This window comes from Acomys minous, assembly GCF_964271855.1.
Source record: "Acomys minous genome assembly, chromosome: 6".
In the NCBI taxonomy this organism is placed as follows: Eukaryota; Metazoa; Chordata; class Mammalia; order Rodentia; family Muridae; genus Acomys; species Acomys minous.
The window spans coordinates 64,607,988-64,626,119 of NC_140487.1; the positions used below are offsets into that span (position 1 = coordinate 64,607,988).

The window sequence follows — 18,132 nt, forward strand, 5'->3', positions numbered from 1 at the left end:
TGCTGACAGTGTCTCCTGCCTTACAGAAGCTTCTCAGCCTCATGAGGTCCCATTTACTAATTGTTGACCTTAAAGCCTGGGCTGTTGGTGTTCTGTTCAGGAAGTTCTCTCCTTTGCCAATTTGTTCCAGGCTCTTGCCCACTTTTTCTCGTAACTGATATAGTGTCTCTTGTTTTATGTTGAGGTCTTAGTCCATTTGGACTTGAGTTTTGTGCATGGTGATAACTATGGATCTAATTGCATAGACATCCAGTAGACCAGCACCATTTGTTGAAGATGCTATCCTTTTTCTATTGAATAGATTTGACTTCTTTGACACAAATCAAGTGACCATATGTGTGTGTGTGTGTGCCTTTCTGGGTCTTCTATTCTATTCCATTGATCAACTAGCCTATTGCTGTGCCAGTACCATACTGTTTTAATTACTGTTGCTCTATAGTATAGCTTGAGGTCAGGTATGGAGATTCCTCCAGAGGATCTTTTATTGTATAGGATTGTTTTAGCTACTCTGGGTTTTTTGTTTTTCCATAAGAAGTTGAAAATTGATCTTTCAATGTCTTTAAATTTTTTGTAGGTAATTTGATAGGGGTTGCATTGAATCTGTACATTGCTTTTGGTAAGATGGCCATTTTTGCTATGTTAATTCTCCCAATCCACAAACAAGGGAGATCCCTCCATCTTCTTATGTCATCTTCAATCCCTTTCTTCAGATATTTGAAGATTTTTTTCAACCAGGTCCTTCACTTGCTTGGTTAGAGTTACTCCTAGAATTATATATTGCTTGTGGCTATTGTGTAGGGTGTAGTTTTCCTAATTTCTTCCTCTGCATGATTGGGCTTTGTATATAGGAAGACTACTGACTTTTTTTAGTTAATTTTGTATCCAGCCATTTTGCTGAAGGTGTTTATCAGCTGTAGGAGTTCTCTGGTGGAATTTTGGGGGTCACATATTATATCATATGCAAATAGGAATACTTTGACTTCCTTCTTTCCCATTTGGATCCCCTTGATCTCCTTTTGTTGAATTATTGCTCTAACTAGAACTTCAAGAACTATATTGAAGAGATATGGAGAGAGTGAGCAGCCTTACCTTGTTCCCGATTTTAGAGAGGTTTCCTTGAGTATCTCACAATTTAATTTTATTTTGGCTATTGGCTTGCTGTATATAGCCTTTATTATGTTTAGGTATATGCCTTGTATCCCTGATCTCTCCATAACTTTCAACATGAATGGGTGGATTTTACCAAATGCTTTTTCTGTGTCTAAGTAGATGATCTTGTGTTTTTTTCTTTCAGTTTGTTTATATGATGGATTACATTGATGGATTTCCATATATTAAACCATCTCTGCATTCCTAGAATGAAGCCTACCTGATCTTGGTGAATGATATCTTTGATGTGTTCTTGTATTCGGTTTACAAGTGTTCTACTGAGTATTTTTGCATCAATGTTCATAAGAGAAATTGGTCAGAAATTTTCTTTGTTGGGTCTTTGTGAGGTTTAGGTATCAAAGTAACTGTGGGCTCGTAGAATGAATTTGGTAATGTTCCATCCATTCTATCCTTTGAAGTAGCTTGAAAATTATCGGTATTAGCTCATCTTTGAAGCTCTGGTAGAATTCTGCTGTGGAACTATCTGTCCCTGAGCTATTTTGGGTTGGGAGACTATTAATGATTCCTTCTATTTCTGTAGGGGGAATGGGACTATTTAGTTTGTTTAATCTGTTCTTGATTCAATTTTGGCAAGAGGAATTGATCAAGAAAATTGTCCATTTCCCTTAGATTTTCAAATTTTGTGGCATAGATGCCTTTGAAATAGGATCTTATGATTCTTTGTATTTCTTCAGTGTCTTTTGTTATGTCTCCCTTTTCATTTCTGATTTTGTTGATTTGGAGAATGTCCCTTTTAGTTAGTTTGGTTAACAGTTTGTCTATCTTGTTGATTTTCTCAAAGAACCAGCTCCTGGTTTTATTGATTCTTTGAATTGTTCTCTTTGTTTCTTACTTATTGATTTCAGCCCTGAGTTTGATTATTTCCAGAAGTCTACTCCTCTTGAGCTTTTCTGCTTCTTTTTTTCCTAGGGCTTCCAGATGTGTCTTAAGTTTCTTATGTGGGATGTTTTCAGTTTCTTTATGAAGGCACTTAGTGCTATGAATTTTCCTCTTAGCACTGCTTTCAATGTATCCCACAAATTTGGGTATGTTGCTCCTTCATTTTCATTTAATTTCAGCAAGCCTTAATTTCTTTTTTTATTTCTTCCCTGGCTGAGGTGTTGTTAAGTAGAGAGTTGTTTAGTTTCCATATGTGTATAAGCTTTTTGTTAGTTCTGTTTTTGTTGAAGTCATCATGCCTTAGACTGTGGTGATCTGATAGGATTCAAGGTATTATTTCAATCTTCTTGTATCTGTTGAGGCTTTCTTTGTGACCTACTAGTGATCAATTTTGAAGAAGGTTCCATGGGGAACTGAGAAGAAGGTATAAACCTTTGTGTTTGGGTTAAAAGTTCTGTAGATATCTGTTAGATCCATTTGCTTCATGAAATTGGTTAATATTGTTATTTCTCAGCTTAGTTTTTGTTTCAATGACCTATCATTCATTGAAAGTGGGATGTTGAAGTCTCCTACTATTAATGTCTGTAGATGGATGTGTGGTTTAAGCTTCGTTAATAGTTCTTTTACAAATGCGGGTACATTTGTATTTGGAGCATAGATGTTCAGAATTGCGATGTCATCTTGGTTGACTTTACCTTTGATGAGTATGAAGTGTCCTTCCTCATCCCATTTGATTAATTTTGTTTGAAAGTCCATTTTATTAGATATTAAAATGTCTACACCAGCTTGTTTCTTGTGAACATTATTTGCTTGGAATATTTTTTCCAACCTTTACCCTGAGGTAATGTCTATTTTTGTGGCTGAGATGTGTTCTTTTTTTTTTTTTTTAACATTTATTTATTTATTATTTAAATGATGGTCTGCCTGTATGTGTGTCTGCATGCCAGAAGAGGGCACCAGATCTCATTATAGATGGTTGTGAGCCACCACATGGTTACTGGGAATTGAACTCAGGACCTTTGGAAGAACAGATGGTGCTCTTAATCTCTGAGCCATCTCTCCAGCCCTTAGATGTGCTTCCTGAATGCAGAAGAATGTTGGATCTTGTTTATGCATCCATTCAGCTAGTCTGTGTCTTTTTATTGGAGAATCGAGACCATTGATGTTGAGAGATATTAATGACTACTGACTGTTAAGTCCCTTAGTTTTGATGTTGTTAACAGTAGAGATTGTGTGGTTGTGTTATTGCGATGGTATAGTTTTCTGTTTTTTGTGTAGTTTTAGTTGTAGCTTGTCCCTTTGTGGGGGAATTTTCCTTCTAGTAACTTCTGTAAAGCCGGATTTGTGGAGAGGTAATGTTTACATTTGTTTTTGTCATGGAATATTTTGATTTCTCCATTAATGGTTATTGATAGTTTCACGGGGTATAGTAGTCTGGCTTGGCATCTGTGGTCTCTTAGGGTTTGCTAGACTTCTGTCCATGCCCTTCTGGCTTTTATGGTCTCTGCTGAGATGTTGGGTATAATTCTGATAGTTTGCCGTTATATGTTACTTGGCCGTTTTCCCACGCCACTTTTTATATTTTTTTCTGTGTTCTGTATATTTTGTGTTTTGATTATTATGTGGCAGAAAGTTTTTCTTTTCTGGTTTATTATATTTGGTGTTCTATAGGCCTATTGTATGTTTGTAGGCATCTCCTTTAAACTGGAGAAATTTTCTTCTATGATTTTGTTCAAAATATTTTCTGGGCCTTGCAGTCTGGCATCTTCTCTTTCCACAATGCCTATTATCCTCAGGTTTCTTCTTTTCATGGTGTCCTTGATTTATTGGATGCTTTGTGTCAGGAATTTTTCAGATTTAGCATCTTCTTTGATGGTTGCTTTGAGTTCTACAATTGTATCTTCTACTCCCAGGATTCGTTCCTCCATTTCTTGGATTCTGTTAGAGAAGGTCGCCTCTGTTTTGCTTGCTTTCCTCTCTAAGTTCTCTCATTCCCACTTTTCTTCTGTCTGTGTCTTTATCATTGTATCCATTTTTATCTTCAGATCTTGAACTGTTTTATTATTTCCTTTGTCTGATTGTATTTTCCTGAATTTTTTGCAGTGCCTCTCTGTAGGCCTCTTTTATGTCTTCCACCTGTTTGGCTGCATCTTTCTGCACTTGATTACTGATTTTATTCATTTTCCCCATTATCATCTTCCTTACTAAGGGTTTGAGGTCATTTTCTTATATTTCAATTGTGTTTGAGTTCTTAGGGTTGCTTTCTTTGCTATAGCTGGGATCTGTAGATGCCAAGTTGTTTTGCTTTTTGATGTTTATGTTTTTACACTGGCCTTTAGTCATCTTTCCATCTCTGATATTGGGAGGTAGCTTCTAGTGTCAGGTGGAGGGAGTTTGAGGACAGATCCACCCATTTCCCCAAGATTTCCCTAGGTCAGGAGCTCTGATGTTTCACTGCGGGCAGGATTTCAGTCCCAGTTACCGAATTCCTGCTGCTGAGCAACTCCACAGCTCCCAGCTTGCAGCCAGACTCCGGACCAGACTCTGTGGACTGGTCTGCCTTCCATGTGCCACTGGATGGCAGGAGATCAGACCCTCCTGTGGACCCATGGTCCACACTGTGCAATTGTCTCTCACCCAGTGATCTCCAGCTCCTGCAGTGGTCCATGGCTCCTGGTGGCTTCTGCTGTCTCTTACCCTGCAAATCAGGCACTGAGCATCCTAGTCGCCACCATCTTGGAAGCCGGAAGTCCTCTTCGTCAGTTCTTAGAAGTTCTTTCTTATGGATTGTAGAACTTGTAGGCAGAATGTCTCCTACTGTTTGGAAGTTTTCTTTCTTATGTTTAGTTGTTTCTTGGTTATTAGTTCCGAGTAGAATGTGTAAATTTTGGTTTCATTTAACTTTAAGAGATCACATATATCAAAGTCTGACCTTTTTTTTTTCTAACTCTAATTTTTATCTGATGTTCAGTTTCCAAACATACACGTGTATATATCTACCCCCCCCCCAGTACTTCTGGGCTGTTCATCCTGCAGATAGCTGCACATTGCATGTTCATGAGTTACAGTCATGTTCCTAGAAGGCAGTTTTGTACCATACAGACAGCTGCCTCTGCCCTGCTGGGCTTCTAGTTTTTGAGTTCATCAGCATTTTTGGTTTTTAGTATCTTTAAATCTGAGGAAGGAAAGTTCAGTCATCTTGCTTCAAAAATTCTCTTTGATTATCCTGGCTCATTGTTTTAGATGAGTTTTATGATGCTATTATCAAATTTCATGTAGAATATCATTGACTTGATGGGTAGGATTTCTTAATTTCCTAAGCTTGAGGATCTTTGTTTCTCTCTGTGTCACTTTCCATGTCTTTGTCTCTTTCTGTCTCTCTCTATATATATAAACACATGTGTACGTACACACAAAGAGAGAAAGAGACGGAGATTGTAAACAATGTGGGGGCCTTTAAGGTAGTTTTTGCTTGTATCATTTATGCATAACTATGTATGAATTACAAAATAATATATATTGTGATATATATCTATATGTAATATACTATGAAATGTAAGGTACTTTTTTGAAGAATTTTTCAGTGTTTTCTTGGCTTTGAAGCCTATCACACAGAACAGATCCCAGCCTGCAGAGAGGGCTGTGTAGGTATTAATGGAGGCATGTTTATTCCCCAAGTTCAGGACTTCCTGATAAAGTAAATTTATGAAGACTATGGCTTAGCACAAAAGCTAAAATATTAATTTAGATGTCCATACTACCTGCCAAAAGGAAAAATGTGATTTAGGAATGAACTAAAGATGATTTTTTTCAGGCACATATTAAATATAGGCCAGTATATCTAGGATTTTTCCTGAATGACAAAAGAAAGATAAGGAGCCTGACTGTCTTTCTGTTTTTCTTTCTATATATCTGTAATCAAATATAATTTATGTTTTATATGCTATTATTTGTAGTGTTCATATTTCATTTCTGCTAGACTGTGTGCTTGGTATCTAGTAAACCCCTTCTTCATATGATAATGACAGTTGTAGGCTTTATTTTTCAGTATTTAGGATAAAACACTGTGATTCAGGCCTGTCAGACAAGCATTCTAGAAGTGAGCTAATTAACCTTACCACCACCTCAAGCACTTCACATTATTTAACAGAGCTGTAGGCATATGACATATTCCTTGCTTGTGTTTATTAGATGTTTGATAAATCAGATTATTGTCAACTCAAGCTGACAGAATGTTTAACATGGTTGCTCTAACTTGTATTTCCTCTAGTGCTTGGATACTTCAGAAAAGTTCACATGGGTACTGTGGTTCCACATTTTCAAAAGATTACTTTTACATTAGAACAAAATCAGAGTAACTTTGGCACCAACATACACTATAGAACTTTGTGGCATCAATCCAGATGTTTTTTGGTTTCTTGTTTTGTTTTGTTTTTCTCGTTTTAAGTCACTGTAAGTTAGAGTTAATGAAATATAATATTAAAAATCTGAGTCAAGTTGAGAAAGTAGTATATAGGGCCCTTAGTAGAATTAAGTCATGTAACCATCTACTTGTTAAATGACAAAAATTAAATACAATTATATGTGGTGTGAAATTGGAGCCACCTGCTGGTTTATAAAATAGTAATTTTTCTAGCTTTAAAATAACCTGTATTTTATGAAACTAAGAAAGATCTGCAATAATTCAATTTTCACCAAGCAGAAGCACCTTAAGACTATTTAAGGTCATTGTACTTTTAACCCTGTGGGGTTTTCAGTGTGTTTCTAGATTGAATGTATGTATTACTACCAGAAAACTGATTTTGCAAACCACCAGTTAGAAACTCAAGCCCTTATAATGCTAAGCTCCAATGGACTTTCCTTCTATGATTGGTGGTATTGAGTATTATGAGAGCTTTACCTTTTTAACAAAAAAATAAATTTTAAAAAAATCAGTGAAAAGTGTTCAATGTTCTAGTGATTCTGATTCTGTCCAGTTAGTTTTGTGTAGTATGGTGTCTCCCTGTCTAACGTAGACATGTATGCACTGGTGGGTAGCTGACATAAGTACCATCTTATTCTTTGCTGCCTCCTATCTCTTAGACTAAGTTTGTTATTACAGGACTTGAGAAAGAATTCAGTGTGTGTGTGTGTGTGTGTGTGTGTGTGTGTGTCTTGCATGCAAATATATAAAGCAATCTGCTAAGTTCATGTTGTTGTTATTGTTGTTAGTATGTTATGATTTTAGGGCTGACCATTTTGTATTATATAGCCAGTTAGGGATCTCAGTCCTGGAAGAGGGTATTTCTCCCTCTCAGTAGTTGTTAAGTTCTCTGTTGCTCTTTGTTTACAGATTAATATTTTGATATTTTCCTCCTTTCCACACGTCTGTTGTTATCATCATTGTCCAGGTCTTCTTTATTCAGACATTTCTAGGACATACAATCTCACGGCAGATTCCATGATTCTCTGGATCTTACAACTTTTTAAAATCCCTTCTCCCACTACATTGTGTGAGCCTTCCCTAGCTACAAGTGATATGTTGTAGATGCATCCACTGGGGCTGGACTCTCCATGATCTGTTGATCTCTACATTGTGTCCAGGTGTGGTTTTCTGTAATGGTCTCCATTTTCAGCAAGATACGAATGCCACTATTGTACCTTTATGAATATTTGCCTTGTTGGGCTGTGTTGCTATTCATAGTAATCGCAGCTGGAAATATATTGATTGTTTCTCTCCCTTTGCAGCTTGAGTCAGACTTTCTAATACTTTGGAAGCTAGACTGCAGGAAGGAGGCTTTCATGTTAGATACAGCTCAAATCATCCAAGTCTTGTGTCCTAAGTCGGTGAATCACAGGGAAGTCATTTTTAGCTGTTACTGCACTTGGGCTGCATTTCATTTCGCAGGTCTCCCTCTGAAGTTGAAGATTCCTTGAAGGGATGGTGGACCTGTTTCTACTTCCACCGACTTCATTGTTAGTATTTTATACTCATGAAATTTCCAAGGTGTGATCGCTGTTAAGCACCTTAGGCAGGATTTCTAGAAATTCTTGGTTTCATTCTCCTCTGACTTTTCAGTGTTAGTAGTCTCTGTCCTCATCTTGATCTGGAATTTACTGTGGTTTCATCTCAAGTGATGAGGTACAGTCAGATCCAAGCCCTTCTCATTTTGATCAGGTAGCTTTCTTTTTTTAATACTTTTTTGAAATCATAAAAGAATGATATCATTTCCCCTTTTTTTCTCTGCCTTATTCTTATACACATATGCCTCTCTCTCTCTCTCTCTCTCTCTCTCTCTCTCTCTCTCTCTCTCTCTCTCTGCCCCCTCTCTCTCAACTTCATGTTCTCTTTTTAAATAAATTGTTCTTATGTTTATTTTATATATATATATGAATATGTGTACATATATATTCCTAACTATATAAATATTACCTGTCCAGTTATATCAAGTGTTACTTATATGTATATGATTTCAGAGCTGGCCACCTGGTATTGGATAACTGGGGGTCTCTCCCCTGGGGAAGACTATTTTGATTCCTCTCAGTATTCCTCACAGTTTTTGTCTGAGGTTGAGGTCCCTTGAGGCAGCCATGTTAATGAGATTTGATGGGTGTAGCTTTGCTGACATTTCTAGTAGACACACGTCACAGCAAACTTTCTATTCCTCCCCGTCTTACAAGATTTTCCCTCCACTCCTGCAGTGATTACTGAACAGAAGCTGTGCAGGAGTTGTGTTGTATATGAATCAGTTGGTACTAAGCACAGTGGGACCTATTGTTCTCTGCATTTTGATCAGTTGTGGTCTCTTTAATGGCCTCCATCTGTTGCTAAGCTAAGTTTCTTTGATGTGAGGTGAGAATTATCTATCTGTATAAGGATAAATGTTTAGTATGGAGCTAGGAATTATTCTGCATTATTGAAATGGTTTATCTTCAAGATGCATGACTTCAATTGCCCTGAGTAATTACTGTGTATCCAACTTGCAGAGATACTTTTTTTTTATTTAAGTATCATTCTCAGTGAGCTGATTCAAGAAATGTCACAAGACATTCTGCATAGGTAAAAAGATGTCCTTCTTCATGGGAACAACCGTACTGTCTCTATCCAGACCATTGTTGAATATTACTGCGTAGCTGGCAAAGAATCATCAGGTCAATTCTGGTCTCTTTTCACCTGTAAAATGTTTCAGTGGTTCCAGATTCTGCTCTGCCTAACTGGCATTTTCTCTATGGCTTTCTGCTGATTGTGTGACAATAACTGGGAAGGTGGACTCATCTATGAATCATCTATTGCTGTTTGTATTTTCCTATTCTAGCTTATTTCCTTTTGTGTGGTTGTTCTCTGGTCAAATTTTTAAAAAGATAGATAAATCTCAGCTGATGAATGTGGTATGTTTAGCAAGAAGACATTGCACCAGCCTATGGCCAATACACATTTCTAATAAAAATCTATAAATTATTGTATATCTAACATATTTAGTATAATATATTCCTATGCTGCAAAATCATCATGGAAATATTTATTAGACAGTTACTAGGTAGTAGACATGTGCCAGAATGGGAAGCGGGACAGAGAGAAACAGTTCCTCCCCTCAGGGAGCTCTCCACATAGTGGCAGTTGGTAACATCCTTATCCGTCACTTTATCAATATCCCTAAATGACTTGCATATGCCTTTCTCTTTAAGACATCTAGCTTTAAATTAGTCAATTCTCCATGCCCTTGCTTGGTGATTATACAAAATTTCAATGTTCTTTTAGGGTCAGGAAATTATGTCTCTGATCTTGTAAAGATGACATATATATCTTTTAGAGCATCATCTATTTCTGAATGGTGAGAATTAATTTTTTCACTGGTCACTCCACTGTGTGGAAGTCATAAATGAATGAAGCACAGGTTGAGCTTGACACATTTAAAGAGACCTTGAGGTAAAAGAAGAAGCCTTAAATCTACTGAGGATGGTTCTTGGAATAATTTAGGAGTCCGGGTGGGTGTTTTGTATCCTTGAGAACTCTTTGAATGGCAGCTCTATATGCTAGGTAATGTTTAACCTGTCCTTACAGAGATGCTTGGCAGAGTCCAGGAATTGTTCTCTTCCTGAATTAAGGAGTGTGGAGTCCCTTCCTGGTTTGATTTTATGCACCTTTGCCTTTATTTGACATTGGCAACCAAAACATCTTTTCAAAAACACAGCTCCCTTATCCCTCTGGGGGGATAGGGAGGATGATGTGCAGTGTCCTGGTTTTGTCCTTTTGAATAGGCTCCGGTGTCTTGCAGACGGTGAGATGATATAGAGAAGGCAAAGAAGTTATAACTTCATTACATCTCAAAGATAGTTCAAGTCTCATGTGTGCACAGGGGACGTTCTTTCTGCTGCTGCCCCGATGAGGAAGCAGGACTATGAAGGAGTCTTATAAGACAGTGAACCAGATTTTACCTAAAGTATAAAATGTTATCACAGCTTCAATATTAGTGTTAGTTTTTCCATTCATGTAACTGAAGTGATAAAGTCTGCTTAAAGAAATTAGAGGATTTTTTTTAAATGCTTTCATTTTACACCAGGTGATTTCATTGTGAGTATAATATATTACACTTGTATAAAGTCCTTATGTTAATCTTGACTGTTATCACATCCCTCTCTCTGAAGGACTGATTACATGGCAAAATATGTACTTTCCTTAGGGAAAATGATTGACAGAATCATCTCATAATTGTAACTTTATTCCTGATGTGTCCCTTTATGTGAAAGAAAAAAGATACAAAGATAATGATGCTGATTTAATGAGGGGGTAGAACTGGCCTCCTAGGATTTCTCTAATGATAGGCTGTCTCTACTTTTAGAGTGTGTCCTTTTGATCATACACTGAAATCTTTACTGTCTCAACTTCCTGTCTTCAACATATAGGGCTGTGATCTTATTTCAACTCCTGACCAAGACCACACAGACTTTACCAAGTGTCTTAAAGTTCTCCAAAGAAAGCTAGAAGAAAAAGAGCTCCAGGTAAGAAGGTGTGCCTACCAAAACGGGGGTCTGACAGTCACAAGATACAAACAATCATATGTAGTTAATTACTGCTGTGTTGTTATTTTTGAATTTCTGGGAGTTTTTTGCATATCATATAAATCTGTACCGAGCTGCAGCGTCATTGATGAGGGTGCATGGATAAAGGATCAATCACAAGATGACTTAGAAGGGCATGGTATGCTCAGTGAAATGAATCGTGTGTAAAGTAATCAAAACAAGGTTTGGGTTTTTGTTTTGGTTTTGTTTGGTTTGGTTTAGTTTGGTTTGGTTTTGGTTTTTGTTCTTATCAGCATAAAGTGATCAATGAGTCATTTTCATATACTGTTGCCAGCATGGTTTTGAAATATTTCTGTTTAACTGTTATGTGTTGTGTATGAGAAATGATAGGGCCCTATTTGGCTCATGAACCATCATTGTAAAGTATAAGGAAAGAAATAAAATACCGCTTTTATTATTTTTTTAGCCAGAGAAGGTATCTACTGTTTGCATTTGTGTATCCCTTAATGATTTTTATCTGTTGCCCAAATGTTCAGTTAAATTAGTTACTACACAGCCTGTATTTCTTATACCTACAGAACCTGTTGAAGTAGTACGAAATTTGTTTTCCATCTCTGTTTCAATGAACATCTAGAAATGTAGCTGAAGCACTGAATGATAACTTTTTATTTTTTGCTCTAGCAAGAGCAATAATTTAAGTCAATATGTGTTATCCATTGTATAATTTTACACCAAGGGAACATCATTGTATACTGTAATGCTTTTGATAGCACAGCTCTTGGCGAATACATGCCAATCTGGTATCAATAGTCCACTGCAATAGGGAAGCCTGCAATCACACCTCTGATGGATCCGTCCTCAGTTTACCTGATATCTATCCACATTACTGTGTGGCTTTCTCTTCACAAGGCTTCCTTGATAGCTCACTCGCCACCAGCATCTTTTACCCTTTTAAGCAAAGAAGGTAAAGTTGTGAAGGATTTCTTTCCACCATCAGCTGACCTCACTCCCGGAATCTCTCTGTTACACCACTCATGGCCAGCAAAAGATGAGGGTCTCTTGTCTACTTTCAAGAGTGAGGAGTGGGCTTGGTCTACTAGATCATTTAGCCGAAGAACATAGTGATATCCGTCTGTTAGGATGGTATGGCTTTAGGAGAAGCAACTCTAATCAGCACTTATTCCCTAGTAGTGAGGTCCCTCAGCGATTTACTCCAACAGATGTGTTTTGAGTTGAGGAATAAATCCTTTGCTTTCCTCGAAGAAAAGCCTTGTTAACTGTCATAATTGGCAACTAGTTCAATGTGCAGATGCAACAAAAATAATTCAGTGAACATTTATCATCCCTGGTGTGGTTTTGCTGAACTATACCAAATATTTCATGCTACTTCTACCAGTATATTGCTATTATTTATTATTTGTTTAGTAAAAAAAAAATAGTCAATTGGAATTGACTGCTGTAACCACACATATTTGATACTTTCTATAATATAGTTATTGTGTCTCAAAAGAAACAGTTATGTCTCCACTCAACAAGATTTCCACATACAGAAAATTCCCAGACTAGGCTAAAGGAAATTATCTGGAAAAAAAAAAGAGAAAACATAGAAATAAGCAAATAATAACAATTATTAGTATTAAATATGAAGTCCAGTCAGTCTTTTGAATGAGGCATATGATAGAGGACCAACAGCATGTCCACGTAGCAATGACCTTGTCTTCCAGTTCTGCTGGTCCTAGGTCTACTGCTGCTGGGTGGGATGGAGCCTTGCCTCGGGGTTTACAGGAAAGAGCCTGAACTCCTTGTCCTGTGTGCTGAAGGGGTTGTAGCTGGGAGGTGGCATGCATGAGCATTTGTGCAGAGGAAAATGCAGTCACGCCTGCCCCAGTGGTCATGGCCTTTGTCATGCTCCACACCAGTATCCTGAGTCCTATACTTCATGGGTCTTTGTTGTAGCTCCGGAAGTCTACCATCTTCCTTCCTCCCCTGCCCCCAGGTGATTCTACATGGCTATCCCTTTGCTTGAAATCCTGTTTTGTTTTGTCTTTTCTTGCCTCAACCATACCTGACTGATTTGCCAGGCTTTCCTTAGTGATAATGTAGGTCAGAGTCTGCCCCTCGTTTTCATCTATTCTTTGTTTCTCCTTTAGGGCACTCTGAACACTTTAAAGGATTCTGTTACTTATTTGTAATTATTTGCATGAAGTTTTTCTTCCCATCTTTACAATCCATTGCAGGAAGCTGAGGTCAGGTGCAGGTACTAAAGACTTAATGGAAGTGCTTTGCATAAAGAGACACTGTGAGTATTTGGTCAGTTTGATGTTTTATGAACATAAGCAAGAGCACAGTTAATGCTCTATGAAAAGGCTTTTCATAGAGGTTGTGATGAGCTAAAAGGAAGTAAGCAGCAAAGGAGGGAAGCAAGTTTTAAAAATCCCCGCACCATGCAGCAAGGACAGATAGCTTGGGCAAGGTAGGAAAACACTATATCCATTCTTCAGGATTCCCAGGAGGACAGAGAATTAAATTAACATAAGGTGGATCAATAGGAGAAAAGCATACTCATTTATTTACTACAGATTTTGCATAGTGTGAGAGTCATGGTTGAGATATGAAATACCAGTGTAGCATTTAGAAACAGTTATTTAAATAATGGGCTATACAAAGAATATTTTTATTAAAAATGTTTTTTTCATATAATATATTCTGAGGTTTCCCCTCCCTCTGCCCCTCTTAGTTCCTCCCCACCTCCCCTTCCATCCAGATCCACACCCCTCTGTCTCTCATTAAAAAACATACAAGCATCTCCTGAGTAACGGTAAAGTACAATAAGGTAAAACAAAACAAGCCAAACAGAATATGACAAAACAACCAGGCAAGAAAAGGAGCCAAAGAAAAAGCACAAGAAACACTTATAGATGAAGAGACACACATGTTCGCACACACAGGAATCCCTTAAAAACACAAAACTGGAAACCATAGTATATATGCGACAGACCCATAAGGTTTAAAAAAAAATACCCTGACTTAACATTATGAGATGAAGATGCTATTGAGTTTGTTTTGTGTTGGCTGTCGGCCCCTGAGAGTAGCTTGTTTCCCAAGTGATACAACCCTGGATAAAACAGATTTTTCCCTTGCAAGCACCTGCCAATTGGACATAGCTTCTAATTAGGGTTGGAGGCACGTGTCCCTTTTCCTTTCATCTCTAGGAAATCATTGATGCAGCTGCTGTGCCTTCTGCCTCTGTCTTTGTGAGGTCATATGTGTTTTGATGCTGTTGATTTAGAGGACCTTGTTTTCTTGTGTCTTCCATCTCCTTCGGCTCTTAATCTTTTTTTTTTTTTTTTGCATTCTCTCTCTCTCTCTCTCTCTCTCTCTCTCTCTCTCTCTCTCTCTCTCTCTCCATAATATTTTGCTTTGAATCTCGTTATTTGTTGCTAACTACTGCAGGAGGATGCTTCTCTGAGGATGGCTGAGCAAAGCATGGATCTGCTTTCTTGGCCATGGAATATTAGTTGTGGAAAAGCACTAAATTCTGCACATGGACATATTTTATTACTATTTCAACCAGCATCACTCAGGGTTCGCTTGGTCTTCTCTTTGAGGATAAGCTGTTAGCTCTTGCACACAGGGACTACATGTCTGCTATTAAGAGAAATTGTGAAGATCAGAGACATCTTTTTGTACCAATATTTGCATGTGTTTATAATTTAAGTAATCAGCATGCTAGAGTGGTGTGTATAAGTTGGGATGACTTCTCATGAGCTTCCTCAGTCTCTGAGAGCCAATGTCAGAAAGGCTGAAAGCTTATGATGAAGGAGGCACTTATTATAGTATTTTTTAACTTTATTTTTTATTTTTTATTTTTTATTTTATTACACATGTATAAGACAAACTACATACAGCAGGGAGAACCATGTGACAATCATGAGAATAATGAGTTCTATACATGTTACATTCATAGTGACTTGGCCATCTGCATTCGTCTCGTTTGACGTAAGTGTTTTTCTTGTCTTGTCAGGTCTAAATTTCCGAATGAGATTCAATATTTATCCTATCTCAACTCTAATAGCTTAACTTCTTTATTTTGATCTAAAACTATCTTGTCCCCTAACCGAGTGAAACAGCAGTGTGGGTTAGCAGCTTCCAAAATATATAAGTTGACTTAAGACAGTTTACTGCCTTACCAGTCACCTAAAACACTTTATAACTTTGGAGCCTCATCTTCAGCTTTCTGGCCTAATATCTCTGCCAGACTTGTTCGCAGGGCAGGAACTATTGAGGATTTGCTTACCCTGACTTGGCAGAATGCAGCCGTCAACTCTGCCTACATCTAAGTAGCCTATTTTTAGGCTGATTCTGTTTGTGGCTATTATAGTATTTTAAATAGTATAGTTAGAGAGTATGGGGAGATAGCTCACCCAGCTCACAATAATCAGGACCTAGGTTAGATCCCTAACACCATGTAAATGCAAGGTATGTTGGCATGCATCTATAATCCCAGCACCGAGGAGGCAGACAGGAGAATGCAGGCCAGACAGCCTAGCTGAGTAGTAAGCTCCAGGGTCAGGAAAGGGTCCTTGTTACAGAAAATAAGGTAGATTGTGATTGAGGAAAACACCTAGCTTCAACTGTACAAACACATGCGCAAAGCATGGTTGTGTGAGCAGGAGACTATGTTGCTCACAATAAAACCTTCTTGCGGTAGCTGCCGTTCAGGCTGTAGAGCACTCTCATTGTCTGCACTTTCAGCTACTTGTGGCCAAGGGCAATCTGAAAATACTGAAGTCAGAACTGCACAAATGAATAGTTGATGGCTTTTTACACCTTGGACCTTTGTGGGTACTTGGGCGAAACAATATTTAGTCATTCCCTTTGGAATTGTGAATTATCCCTCTGTCCAGGGTATGTATGTTGTATTTGCTACTTTCTCTTCAGTCATTTATTTTTGAGTATTAGATTAATGCACACAGGATCACAGTTCTGTTTGAGTGGTGCTATCAGTCATCAAACGCCTGGCCTCCATCATTCATTTCCCTTCATCTCTTCACATAGGCATATTATTTCACATTGCATAAGAAGAAAAGGGGTTGGCTCTGTACAATAATGTATTTTGAGGCAGAAACCACATTCACGTAACCTTCCCTCCAGCATATTGCTGTGGTTGTCCTATTTCATTGTCGGTACTATTATATTACCATGTATTAAATTTGAGGAAATACAGTTTCTATGAGTTTCTGTTGGATTTTTTTGAACCTGAAAGTATAGCATTTTTTATATTTGATGAAATAGCAAGAGGTAAACATTAGAAAGGAAAATAATACAATATTCCCCCTGTCCATTTTTCTATCCCAGCATGAGATCATGACAGCTTTTAAAAATTTCTTCCTTATATATATGTATATATACATATAATATATATAAACTATAACAAATAATCCTTTATGCTTCTCTTCTAATAAAACACAGTTTTTCTATTTGATTTTCTTCTTATTAATTTATAAAGATAAATGTGTTACCAAATCATAACAAAAGGTACAAGGTCGTACTACAAAATAAAATTTTAATTCTAGTGTAGATAAGTGAGGTGGCCAGTACATTTGAACTTTGGGTTGTACCATGTGACATTGAACTGTGCAGAGTTTGGATTCAATTCTGATCTTCGCAAAGTTTACAATCTAGAATATGAGATGAATGAAGAAGAATCCCACAAATTATCTTTGTTTTGAACCCATCTGCCCCCAAGTCCCATTCTTGCACAGAAGGTTTCTCTGATGCCTCTGACTCTAATGCTTGCTCTCCTGGTGCAGTGTCCCTTATCTGTAATGGAGCCATGAATAATTCATTATCATGATGACATCTTGTATGAATGATCTTTAAACAATGCTTACTTTCTGCTGCTCAAGTGATTAAACACTTAAGCACTAAACCATGCTATTCAGTAGGAAAACATTAAAAGTCGTGACTCCAAGCACCAAAAAAGATGATGTGCGCATTTGTAGGAAGATGCAGGAATGCGTCTAGCGTATAAGACCGTAAGAATGACAGGATAAGCCTCCTTAAGGTATTTACTGCTGTTGCAGGACAGTAGATTTGATTACTTCAATTGTTGGTATATTTTTATATCTACACACACATAAATTTCTTCTGCTTTCCTGAGCTATGCCATTACTCTGTGGCCTAGGGTGACCTGTAACTCAGTGAGTATTACAGGCTAGTCTCGAATCCAGGCCAGTTGCCTTATGTTAGCCCCTGACTACTGAATTCTATGTGTGAACCTCTCTACCGAACATTTTCTTCTCACCCTTTTCCTTCTCTCTCTCTTCTTGTCCTACTTCTTCTCTCTTTCCACCTGTTCTCTCTTCCTTCCTCCTCTTTCCTCCATCCTCCTCTTTTTTGTTGTTTTTGTTTTTGTTTTTTGGCATGTTTTTTGAGACAAGTTTTTACTCTGTAGCCCAAATTTGCCAGAAAACAATTGCTGATATTTTAACTATAGAATTTGTATTAACAATAATGAAACCAAGTGCGAACATATTATCCTGTCTTTGGCACATTACTCTAAGTTATTTATAATAAAATAATGAAGGATATGAGCAGGTATTGAGAATGTCTTTGTTCTGTTCAGTTATATATAAATATTAATTACTACAAATAACTATTTTGTAAAAATATACTTATATATTATTAAAATAAAGTTTTATTCTTTCAATACCCTGAGTAAATACTGGGTTGATAATAAATAAATATATGTATATATATATATATATATATATATATGAATATATATGTATATATATTTGGTAAGATAGGTTTTTTTTGTTTTGGGTGGGGGTTTTTTTGGTTGTGGTTTTGTTGTTGTTATTGTTGTTTGTTTTTGGTTTTTTTGTTTTGTTTTTGGTTGGTTTTTTTTTTTTTTTTTGGTTTTTGTTTTGGTTTTTTTGTTTTTTGGTTGTTTGGTTGGTTGGTTGGTTGGTTGGTTTTTCAACACAGGGTCTCTCTCTGTTTTAGCCTTGGCTGTCCTGGACTCACTTTGTAGATCAGGCTGGCCTCAAACCTGCCTCTGCCTCCCAAGTGCTGGGA

At 37.3% G+C, this 18,132-nt stretch overlaps 1 protein-coding gene across 5 annotated transcripts in view; it reads left to right on the plus strand.

Moving 5' to 3' along the window:
- TPK1 (thiamin pyrophosphokinase 1) overlaps positions 1-18,132 on the plus strand; it is a 321,490-nt gene that overhangs the window by 157,849 nt on the left and 145,509 nt on the right. For all 5 annotated transcript variants that reach the window (XM_084785003.1, XM_084785004.1, XM_084785001.1 and 2 more), the window contains one exon: positions 10,933-11,028. In XM_084785003.1, the coding sequence (XP_084641129.1) occupies positions 10,933-11,028 (96 nt within the window). The remainder of the gene's footprint in view (positions 1-10,932; positions 11,029-18,132) is intronic.